Raw genomic sequence first — 12,606 nt, 5'->3', positions numbered from 1 at the left:
TTTGGAACTTTTATGATTTTTATCCTGACATTACAGTGAAAATTGTGGGTCCTTATAGACCAGTAGGCCTTTCCAAGCTATGTGTATTTAGGTGTACTAGCATCACCATAGTAATAGTTTATCCTTATTTTCCACTATTTACACAGAAAAGCAAAAAAAACTGCAGCAAAAACAGCAATGATGAATCATCAGTGGTCTGGGAAAGAAACAGACGGATTACTTGCGATATGGTCCTCACGAGAAATACAATATCAACTAAGAAACAGTGCAGCTACATGAACCTGATGTAATATGCACATATTACATCACAGTAATCACAGCAATGATGAATCATCAGTGGTCTGGGAAAGAAACAGACGGATTACTTGCGATATGGTCCTCACGAGAAATACAATATCAACTAAGAAACAGTGCAGCTACATGAACCTGATGTAATATGCACATAAATAGAAATCACAAAAAGTGGTTCCTAAGGTCACATAATTTGACGATCACAGATGTCGGAACATCTGTCACAGATGATGGAACACCCACATTCATGAACATAATCGCTGGACTCTATAAACCAATGAAAACGCAGGTCCCTTCTTAAAAAGGTTTTCTAGTTTGCAAAAACCGGCACCAGAACCAGCACTTTACTTTGTTGGTGCTAAAGAGATATATACAACATACCCAATTTCAGCTGAGGTAAAGAGAGCCTTAGAAAGTAAATGCTTGGACCCCTAAATACATTGTAAGCAAAAACAAACAAAAAAAATGTACGGGGGCTTTTCAAAAAGTTTCCGCACTTTTAAAAAGTATATTTATTAAGAATTTCAAAAACAAATGACATGACTGTCCTAAATAGTCACTTTCCGATACATTTTTCCCAGCGTCGTACTAACTTTTTAATGCCATCAGCAAATAATGTTTTTGGTTAAGTGTGTAGCCAATGATGCACCGCTGCTTTCACATCATCATTACATGCGCGGTCCAAATAGGTGGAAATCAGATGGTGCTAAATCCGGACTATAAGCTCTCGCTCAGTCTTTCAGACATGACCAATTACTACTCCTCCCGTCCTCACCGTTTCCAACCAAAGTATATACCAATCATCCATAATATTAAAACCACCTCGTTTCTACACACATTGTCCATTTTATCAGCTACACTTACCATATAGAAGCACTTTGTTGTTCTACAATTACTGTCTGTAGTCCATCTGTTTCTCTGCATGCTTTGTTAGCGCCCTTTCATGCTGTTCTTAAATGGTCAGGACTCTCCCAGGACCACTACAGAGCAGGTATTATTTAGGTGGTGGATCATTCTCAGCACTGCAGTGACACTGACATGGTGGTGGTGTGTTAGTGTGTGTTGTGCTGGTATAAGTGGATCAGACACAGCAGCACTGATGGAGTTTTTAAATACCGTGTCCACTCACTGTCCACTCTATTAGACACTCCTACCTAGTTGGTCCACCTTGTAGATGTAAAGTCAGAGACGATCGCTCATCTATTGCTGCTGTTTGAGTTGGTCATCTTCTAGACCTTCATCAGTGGTCACAAAACGCTGCCCATGGGGTGCTGTTGGCTGGATATTTTTGGTTGGTGGACTATTCTTAGGTGTTTAAAAACTCCATCAGCACTGCTGTGTCTTATCCACTCACACCAGCACAACACACACTAACACACCACCACCATGTCATTGTCACTGCAGTGCTGAGAATGATCCACCACCTAAATAATACCTGCTCTGTAGTGGTCCTGTGGGGGTCCTGACCATTGAAGAACAGCATGAAAGGAGCTAACAAAGCATGCAGAGAAATAGATGGACTACAGTCAGTAATTGTAGAACTACAAAGTGCTTCTATATGGTAAGTGGAGCTGATAAAATGGACAGTGATTGTAGAAAAAAGTAGGTGATTTTAATGTTATGGCTGATCGGTGTATACCTAATATTGTAGTAAAAATGTAGAGTTAATGTAAATAAACATATTATTCACAGAAAACAGAGCCACACTTATGAAAAGAAAAATACACAAGCATATTAAAATGTTAACTTATTATTGTTTATTCCACTTAGATGAAATTACATATTTCCCCCCCAATAACATTTATGCTTGGTGTTTCATATGAAAATTCCAAAGACATGAAAACAAAAGCTAGCTGGCCCAACAATATCACCCCCTTCCCCCATTAACTACTTCATAGCAACATGCAATCAGGCAAGTATCAAAAATTATAAATCAATGGGGGGAAATAGGACAAAATAGTAACTAAATATGAATGTAGGGAACGCCTGATGCTCTGCTTGTGTAGTCTTACATTAACAGTATCAAGCTTATGTGCTCTTTGATCTTACGGTTCCTCTCTACCTCGTTAAACTGTTGAAGGATGGTAAGGAAACGTTATTTCAGGTCACCCCACAACATGGAAAAAGCAAAGATGCCGAAGTAAATGGAATGTGTTTTCTTACAGTATGTGCTTACTTGCTGACGTGTGAAGCAGCTGTTGTGGCTTTCCTACCTCCACAGCCATGCCTTTGCTTTGCATTTTTAACTGAACCTTTAAAAAGTTGCAGATGTGCATGATGACTATGGCAAACGCTTGAAACCGCCTGACCAAACCACATACAATCCACTGCAAAGACAGTACTTGCAATTCGAAGGTGAGAACTTGCTCTCGCCTGCACGCTTCCATAAGCTGGCTAGTGCCACTCCCTATCTGCTCCCACCCCCCTTCCCCAACGAACCACTACGTCGGCCTTAAGCTCCCTCCCTTAACCCCCATCTCCCACAGACAAACCCTCAGGGAAATAATGACAATGAGAAGGAAAGGAAGTAGGAAGCAAAGAAAGAAAGGAAGAGAACTAAAGGAGACAGAAGCTGATGAGGTGATGATCAAAGGCAGACGTCAGAGGAAGGACAGACAGACGAAGTGGATCAGTTTTCTTTGCCGTCCTCGGTGTCCTCGGCCTCGCCCTGGTTGTCTGAAGTCCACAGCTGTAAAGAGAGAGGTCAGGTATTAGTTACACCATTACATGTTCTGCATTCCACCAGTTTTACCATACCCATGTTGGCTTTTTCCAAGATATGGAAGCACGAGTCATAAAAGAAATAAACTACAATACCAAAACCCCAACAGGATTCAACATTGTTGGCCAAGAACAGGAATCTAAGGTTATAGTGGGCACAGGCTCACCAAAAAGGAAGCATTAAAGGCAAATGTTGCCTGGTCTGCTGGATTTCGATTTCAACATACAGATGGTAGGGTTAAAATTTAACATTGACACCATCGCTGTGTCCGAAATCGCATACGGTCATACTGAACAGTAGGCGAAAGCAGTACGCGAGAGCGGGTAGTGTGTCCGAGTACGTAGTACTCACTAAACAGTATGCGAAAAGTACCCGGATGACCTACTGCAAGGGGGTCCAGACTATGGTCTGTGGGCCATTTGTGGCTCATTACCCTTTCTGAAACGGCCCGTGAGGTATTTTAGAAATTTTATTTATTTAAGTTAAAGTTGGCACACAGATCTAAGGTTAAAAAAAAGTAATTCCTAGTTTGAACACTGGGTGTCACGATCACATATAACCGGTATGAAACGTTCCACATCTCCTTTTCTCATAAATCAAAACAATAACGACGTTACACCTGCATTAATGTTTTTGAACTTCATTGTGGCTCCAAAGAAAGATTTTATCACTGATTCTAGAGGGAAGTGAGTCTGTGGCCTGTCATTGCGTACTCAAAAATAGCTGTCAGGGCCGCTCAGGTGGCGCAGCGGTAAAACACGCTAGCACGCCAGAGCTGGGATTTCGAGTACATCGTATCGAATCTCAGCTCTGCCATCCGGCTGGGCGGCTATATGTTGTTCATACAGGGTTAGAGACCTCATAACTGATGCAATTTCGACCTCTGCTGGCTGGTTGATGGCGTCTGTAGAGGAATAATGCTGATCAGGGTGTGGCTCTCCGAGCACAGAGCTGATTTGCATATGAACTCGGCTGGTGCAGGTGAAGAAATGCAGTCGGCTACTGCTCACGTGTGGGAGGGGGCGTGTGACAGTTCGCTCTCCTTAATCAGGGTCGGGGGTCAGCACCAGTAGAGAGGAAGCATAACGCAATTGGCTACATTTAAATTTTCAGCATTTAGCAGACGCCTTTATCCAAAGCGACTTACACAAGGAGCGAAACACGATGAGCAATTGAGGGTTAAGGGCCTTGCTCAGGGACCCAACAGTGGCAACTTGGTGGTGGCGGGGCTTGAACCGGTAATGTTCTGTTTACTAGTCCAGTACCTTAACCACTGAGCTATCACTGGGTAAAAATTGGACGTGCTAAAAAAAAAATCGGGAAAAAAGGGAGAAAATGCATTAAAAAAAAAAAAAGGTAGGTCAGGGGTGTCCTAACTTTTCGTGTTGGGGGACATTTACAAAGAAAATGCAAACAGAGCATACTGCGGTCTGATAATCTATCCCATAATTCAACTAAAGCTGCAAAGATGGTGGAGAGTGTTTACTGTAAATGCTTTCTTTACATTGTTTTATTTATTATTATTATTATAGTTAAATACAATTTTGACGAGTAAGGTGATGAGACGTCATGCATCATATGACATTGGTACTGCACACTAGCGTACTGAAAGAGCTTACTGCTTTACCGGCCGAGCAGTCCGCACTGCCTCCAATTTAGTACGTACTGTTTAAGTATGCGATTTAGGACACAGCCCATGACTCCGTGGACCCGACCTGCCTTGTTTCAACAGTTCAGGTGACTGGCGGTGTTGGGCATACACTGGGCCCTTGATACCAATTAAGCATCATTTTAAAGCCACAGTTAATCTCACTACTGTCAGTACCAGACCCACCCTGACCCTCATCAGGATAAAGTGGTGATAAAACATAAAAATAAAAAAAATTTTCACACAATTGTGCATTAAATTCAGTATTCCAGTTCAATATGGCAAGCTAGTACTGAAAAAACTGCCCTAAATGACAGTGTACAGCTTTATATACTGCTTGTACTAGAACTAAATGTTAGGAAACTTACTGTCAGGTTGTCTCGCAGCAGCTGCATGATCAACGTGCTGTCTTTGTAGGATTCTTCGTTCAGTGAGTCAAGTTCTGCAATGGCCTCGTCAAAAGCCTAGGTGGAAAAGTTGGAGAGATTTATTTCATTTACATTCATTTACATTTTCAGCATTTAGCAGACGCTCTTATTCAAAGCGACTTACAGTACAATTACAGTATACAGTCTGAGCAATTAAGGGTTAAGGGCATTGCTCAAGGGTCCAACAGAAGCAACCTGGCAGTTAATCATTTTGCAGCACGTTCTTAGAAACTTTGCTCCCTTGTTTTCCTCCAAATGATGCCTTACTATAAAGAACCAAGGTGGACAATATCAGTTTGCAGTTTAATAGGTACACCTTTATTGTATCTGACCTCAGGAACACCTACCAAATAAAGCAGATGGATATTATGAATACTAAGGCTACAGTGACTACATGACTTTCAAGGTGTTTAGATCGCTGTACAGTTCACACTACACAATTTGATCTCTTGTAATCGGGAGTCATTTAAGTCGTGGTTTTCACACTACACGATTGATCAGCGATAGGGGGGTCACACACTACATGATCACCAAGAGAATTCACAAGACGAGTCTATCTGGTCTCCAAATTACGTTTTGTCATGAAAACACACACGAGAAGTGACAAGGGGTTTAATGATACCATGTCCTAAAATGCACATCAACAAGAAGCGAGAGATCGAAGTTGTTTGTGCGCTGATATGCAGCGTAAAGGCAAGGAGGAAAAAGAAATAAATCTGGGTGAAGGAGTGGATTTGGCTACGTGGCCAGCAGGGATTGTCTGTTCTGGGGGTAATTAATATTTTTTTCTGGTATTATGGTTTGGCGTGGATGATAAGGTCACGAATACTGTAAAGATTGTGTGTGTGCTGATGTATTCTGATAGAAACTATATTATGCCCCTGCCTCACATGTAGAACTCCTCCCCCGGGTTTCCCATCACACGTATTTTGCGTTCTCATCGGCTGTAGCTTGACTCGCTGCCAGTCACAACCTGAACGCAACACCTTTCACACTACATTATGCTGAGTTGCTGACAGGTCCAGGTATTTAGCATGCTAGATATTATTCTTGAGTCTGTGAGCGATCGAGTCGTTGAACAGTTCACACATAGCGATCAAGAGCTGATTTTCGAGCCCCGAGCAGACACCGATTTGCCTCTGAGCTGGCACATCTAGCGGCGACCTGTGGGCGTGAACTACGCATAATGGACAGAATTACTACTAGGGATGTAACAATACACTCTACCCACGATACGATTCACGATACTGGGTTCACGATATGATTTTTTCCGATTTTTTTTTTACAAAATTAAATTGAAGACAAGTTATGACAAAGATTCCTTTTATTACTTCTATTTAAAATAAAATACTGGATTTGTGCTTATATTTAATTTATCTACATAATGATGTCATTTTATTTCCGAGGTAGGTACAAACTATGCATAATAATGCTGCACATTTCCCTTTTTGGGAAATTCAGTTAAACTGCTGGAATTTTTTTAATTCATATAAAAAATGAATATTTGATTAATTTGTCAGTCTGCCAGCCCTTCTTACCAGCCTCTTGTTGGAAATGTCCCTCCACAGGACCAACACTGGTTAATGGTCAGTGTTGGTCTTTCTTAGTAAGTCACATGGTAGTGTGTTTTTTGTAAGGTAAGTGTAAATCTGGTGCAGCCGTGTTGCTGGGAAAATGAAATGCTGCACCCTTACTGGAATCTGACACACCCACCATCAAATAGAGACTGAAGCCCATACCCAATTTGTTAGTCATTCTCTTCAGAACAGCTGCTGACTGTACATTTTAAAAAGTGACACTAGCTACATTTACATAAAGCCCAATAATCAATCAGTAAGCCAATATCATTCTGCATAAGCATCACACTGTACTCTGGGCACAAATACAAGTCCTGGATAAACATGCTTAAACATATGATAGAGCAAGTACAGGAATCTCTCATTCTCATCTTCTGTGCTTAATTAGGGAATTTAAAGAATGTGAGCAAGGCAATTCCACATGACACTCACATTACTTGCCATGCTAGTAGAGATGTAACGATACACTTGACTCACGATGCGATTAACGATACGACTTTTTACCGATTTTTTAAACTGAAATTGAAGACAAATGATGACAAAGTTTCCTTTTATTATTTCTCTTAAATAATCTAAATAATGAATGCCCTTTTATTTCTGAGGTAGGTACAAACTATGCAAAACTATTTTGAATTAAGCCCAATTTGGCTGAAAAACCCAGAATCTGGCAACCAGGCATATAGCGCCAGTGACGTCAACCAGGAGACGTGTATAGCGCCAGTGCCCTTTGCTGTTTAAAGTGAATATCGATTCATTTTACATGTCAAATCGATTCGAACCGTGGAATTTTTGAATCGGTTATTAACTGTATTGTGGTGCATCGTTACATCCCTACATGCTAGCAATCTTCTTGTTATCTGAGAAAACCGAAAACCTTGTCACTATGTAATTACACACCTTTATAGCCTGACAGCTTTGCGTTTACACGTGTTTCCACACTGTATGATTTTTTGTTTTCATTCAGTCCTTCTATCCAAGCTCGATTGCAGTTATTTATTTATTAGGATTTTAACATCATGTTTTACACCCTTACACTCATGACAGGGCAGGTAATTACTCATTACACAAGATTCGTCAGTTCAAGGTTTTAATATCAAACACAGTCATGGACAATTTTGTATCTCCAATTCATCTCACTTGCGTGTCTTTGGACTGTGGGAGGAAACCGGAGCTCCCGGAGGAAACCCACGCAGACACGGGAAGAACATGTAAACACCACACAGAAAGGACCCAGACCGCTCCATCTGGGAATCGAACCCAGGACCTTCTTGCTGTAAGACGTCACTGCTACCCACCAAGCCACCACGCCGCCCACCAGCCAAAACATAAGGGTTCAAGAGAATGAAAAGATCATTAGTAACTGCACATACCGTTTTGGCCAGCTTGCAGGCCTGCTCAGGTGAGTTGAGGATTTCGTAGTAGAAGACAGAGAAGTTGAGTGCCAGGCCCAGGCGGATCGGGTGTGTGGGCTGCATCTCGGCCTTGCTGATCTCAAACGCGTCCTTGTAGGCCTCTTGCGAGTTGCTGATGATCGCTGAGGATAAATGCAGACAGCCAGTGAGTCAATCTCTCACATATTGAAGTCATTATGAGAAAAACAAGATAAAAGCCATGTTTAGAGAACTGTTATATCAAGATATCCACATTTAAAAGAAGTCATCTCTATTTTATATAAATCAAAATGCTTGGTCCTTATAATTATACATTTTTGTTTACATTACAGTCGCATCTCCTCTACTGCTGCAGACCCCTACCATAACCGAGGGCAGCCGTACCCAACAAATGCCACCTTCGGCACGCACCCAGAGGCCAACGGCTTCTTTCATTTGCACAAGGCAGGTTTATAAAGAAAACATACAGAAAGTATACAGAAAGTCACATACTGATTTTTATTTTCCCCAAGACTGTGCTCCATCATACAGCCAGCAGAGGCCACAATTGCACCAGCAATGAGAAATCCAATCAGCCAGTGCGCTCTTAGACATAGCCAATCACGTCTGCGTAGGCACCCGCCCGGCGCATAGTAGAGCTGGGATTTGAGTGGTGGGCTAGCATGTTTTACCACTGTGCCACTTGAATGTAACTTGTATCTATTTGTTCCATCTAAAGGTTTAATATGGATAGATCACTAAAATGATGTGCAATTTTCTACTATGGGATTACTACTGGGGGTATCTATTATGGGAGAACCTGGGGACAAAGTAGTGTAGGCCTTAAGCAAGTGAGTGTATAATAAACTGTGGGAAAAGAACTCTAACACCTCTTCAATGCTCGGGTGATAAGCAGCTGCCAGCCACATATTAACTATGAGTCACGAAACAGTTGAAAGCTCTGAAGAAGGAAAATGTGTGCCAGTATCATTAAACTAAGAGTTTCCAAGCAACAAGCTTGGACATGAAAGAAGCCTGCATAATGGTGAGGCAGTTTCTTTAACAAACTCCTTAATACATTTTTAAATAAGACACGTTATGAATATTTTATGTCAACTGCAAGTATGGCACCTGCAAATGCACATCATGTCCTTTGTTTTCAAATAAATGTGTTGGACGCAGCCCAGTGATGTCATACTCGTTTTTAGAAGTGCTATGTAAGTGTCTGTTTTAAATAGTGTGGAAAATGTGCCATGACTACTAATTCGAACAAAGACAAATCACATAATTAGCATTAGCTAATCATTTAAAATGCTGTTACACTTGAGGTACTTTTAATAGGTTTTTAAGGCACGGTATTTGAGCAGGCTTAGTGCTATGAAAATTAAAAACAGACACGTATCCACTTTAAGAATTATGGAAGCTAGCGGTCATTAACTAAGCATAATGTAGCTGCATAACACTTGTTTTAGCCACTGCAAACATCATTACCATTTTTATATATTAAGAAAAAGAGAATAATTAAAGGTCATATAACAGAAAATGTCCTTTCTTGTATTAAAGGGGGGAAAAAAAACTTGACAGCTGAGAAATTAGCAGAGAGGTCATTTATGTTGCTGTGTATACCTGCAATCATTGTCACGCTGTGTTCGACTACAGCACTTTTACCAAGTTCTGTAAAATCCACATTCTTTTCCGGGTTTGTGGCAAGTTAGGGCAAAGATCTGGAATTAGTTTGGAAAGTTTGAATGATCCTAAACATCTGTCTGTGTTCTGGCTGAGTTCACACTATCTATGTATTACACTGTTGTACAGTGCTTTGAAAAAGTATTCACATTAATGCTTGTTACACCCAGAAGAGACGCACACTAGCTCACGCCCCCTCGTCATATGTAAAGTCCCTGGTCACTTTACATTAGCCAACAGTGGATTTTTACAGAACGACGTACCTACGCCCTGTGTTCCTGCAGCAGAAATCGCTGTTTCAAGAGCAAAGAAGAGAACCCCTATGTGACATTTCCTCCTTCAGACACAGGGAACAGCATACCATTTAGGCTTCAGTCCATTATTCACTTTTAAAGCATATACAGAGAGTTATTTCTCATGCCACAGCACAGTGGTTTACATATTTTATTAATTATATTAGGATTTTAATGTAATGTTTTACACACTTTGCTAGATATAGTATTTGTAACCTTATCGTCCACGCCAAACCATAATACCAACGCTGCATTGCAAAAAAAAAAATATTTATTAACCTCCAACTCACTACAGAACAGACAATCCCTGCTGGTCGTGGTGCCAAATCAACTCATTCATTTCTTTTTCCTCTTTTCTTCTACGCTGCACATCAGCGCACAAACGCTCGATTATTGTTGATGTGCATTGTTGGACACTGTTTCATTAAACCCCTTGTCACTTGTAGTGTATGTTTTTAGGACAAAACGTAATTTGGGAGACCAGACCGACTCATCCTGGTGATAGATTGTGTAGTGTGAAACCCTCTATCACTGATCAGTCATAGAGTGTGAAAACCACAACAAGTTAAAAGACTCCCGAATGCAAGAGATCTAGTCGTGTAGTGTGAACTGTACAGCGACCCGGCAACTTTGAAAGTCGTGTAGTGTGAACTTGGCATAGGAGAAACTGGCAGACACCAAGAGTCAGTCATAATAATAATAATAATAATAATAATAATAATAATAATAATGATAAAACATCCTACTCAGAAGTATTGCTGTAAGAATGCTTACAAAGCTAATTCATATAGTAGTAAAAGTTTTGAGTTTTGATGTTCAAAGGCAGGCATTCCATCACATTACACACTATTTATGTGACTGATAAAAGGTATTTAAAAGATTTGAAAACAATGTTCAAAGTGCAATCCATTAGGCTGTAAAACCAGTTGTGTTGTAAGCTACACAAATGACAGGTTCCCAGACGGTCAGTCAAAACAAAAACTCACTATGAGTAATGTTTTTTTATCTTCCAATCTAGTTGTGTTCAATTACCAGACTGTCAGTCAAAACCAACTATGAGTAATGTTGTAATGAGTAATTTTTATCTTTTAATCTAGTCATGTTCAATTCCATGACTGTAACTTCCTCTGCTGATCGTTTCTTTTCCTTAACCAGAGATGGAGTCTCAAAGAGAGCCGTATTGCATATGGACAGTCTGTGAATCAGGCATCTCTTACACAGGTGCCTCGACCAGAAGCAAAGACCAAAACAATGGAATCTTCCTGTAATGCACCTGTTAAACATCCAGCTAGGTTGAAAACACAGCTGAGATTCAAACTCGAGATGGGCCACCTCAATAGCCACAATAAGTAATGAGCTATGTAAGGACTTCAGTATTACACTATATACACTTTATATGTCCAAAAGTCTTTGGGTATTCTCCTAGTTTTTAAGTTCAAGTGTTTAAGCCACACCTTTTGACAACAAGCTTCCAAATTTGGAGGTTTTCCATAGGCACAGATTTAAGAGTAGGCTCTGTGATTGTAAAACTACGCCTGACTGTAACCCTGTGCACAAAAGCTGGTTGAGAGGCTACACATACATAATTGGCTATGTCTTGGAGTGATGTGTATATATACGTATACATACACTGATCAGCCATAACATTAAAACCACCTCCTTGTTTCTACACTCACTGTCAATTTTATCAGCTCCACTTACCATATAGAAGCATCTGTTTCTCTACATACTCTTTTAGCCTGCTTTCACCCTGTTCTTTAATGGTCAGGACCCCCACAGGACCACCACAGAGCAGGTATTATTAAGTGGTGAACACTGATGGTCAGTAACGCGTTACTCTAATCTGACCACATTTTTCAGTAACGAGTAATCTAACGCGTTACTATTTCCAATCCAGTAATCAGATTAAAGTTACTTATCCAAGTTACTGTGCGTTACTATTTTTGTCATTTTCCTTAGTAAAAAGATATATTTTTGCTTTGTTCTTGCGTCTCGGGGAGTGACGTCTGTCCTATGCGACAACTAAGTCACGGGCTGCGTCCGGAATCGCATATTTACAGAGTCTGTACTAGATTGGAGGAAGTGTGCACTACTCGGCTGCGCCTGGTAAAGAAGTACATCTTACCAACGTCAAGTGATGACGTGAGGACGTGATGACGTAATATCACCATAGTTACAGACTCATTACAAAACCCACTCAGCAAAATTTAGGATATTTATCGTCTTTTTGTTATTTATTTGTCTTTAAAATTTTTTATTTTATTTATCTTACTTACACTTGTGAACAGAGGACTCTGTTTTCCGCGTCTTTCTTGTTTCTTATTCCGCTTCAATCGCCTACGCAGCTCCAGTTGCATTATGGGATACATTAGCGGACCACATTATATAACTAATAAAGTAACTTGTAATCTAACTTAGTTACTTTTAAAATCAAGTAATCCATAAAGTAACTAAGTTACTTTTTAAAGGAGTAATCAGTAATCAGATTACTTTTTCAAGGTAACTATGCCATCACTGGTGGTGAATCATTCTCAGCACTGTAGTGACAATGACATGGTGGTGGTGTGTTAGTGTGTGTTGTGCTCGTATGA

The 12,606-nt window shown here is 40.4% G+C and overlaps 1 protein-coding gene across 1 annotated transcript in view; it reads right to left on the bottom strand.

Annotated features, from left to right (window-relative positions):
• Window positions 1–2,025: 2,025 nt before the first annotated feature.
• The window catches only part of ywhabl (tyrosine 3-monooxygenase/tryptophan 5-monooxygenase activation protein, beta polypeptide like), a 34,730-nt gene continuing 24,149 nt past the window's right edge, over window positions 2,026–12,606 (bottom strand). Inside the window, exons 4-6 of the mRNA XM_062991002.1 lie at window positions 8,037–8,200; window positions 5,030–5,125; window positions 2,026–2,980 (exon numbers count right to left, since the gene is read on the bottom strand). Of these exons, the coding sequence (XP_062847072.1) occupies window positions 2,921–2,980; window positions 5,030–5,125; window positions 8,037–8,200 (320 nt within the window). The 3' untranslated portion in view covers window positions 2,026–2,920. The remainder of the gene's footprint in view (window positions 2,981–5,029; window positions 5,126–8,036; window positions 8,201–12,606) is intronic.

The sequence above is a fragment of the Trichomycterus rosablanca genome, chromosome 3, assembly GCF_030014385.1.
Source record: "Trichomycterus rosablanca isolate fTriRos1 chromosome 3, fTriRos1.hap1, whole genome shotgun sequence".
Taxonomy (NCBI): domain Eukaryota; kingdom Metazoa; phylum Chordata; class Actinopteri; order Siluriformes; family Trichomycteridae; genus Trichomycterus; species Trichomycterus rosablanca.
Note: the sequence above shows the minus strand (reverse complement) of the source record. Positions and strands in the feature narration are given on the sequence as shown.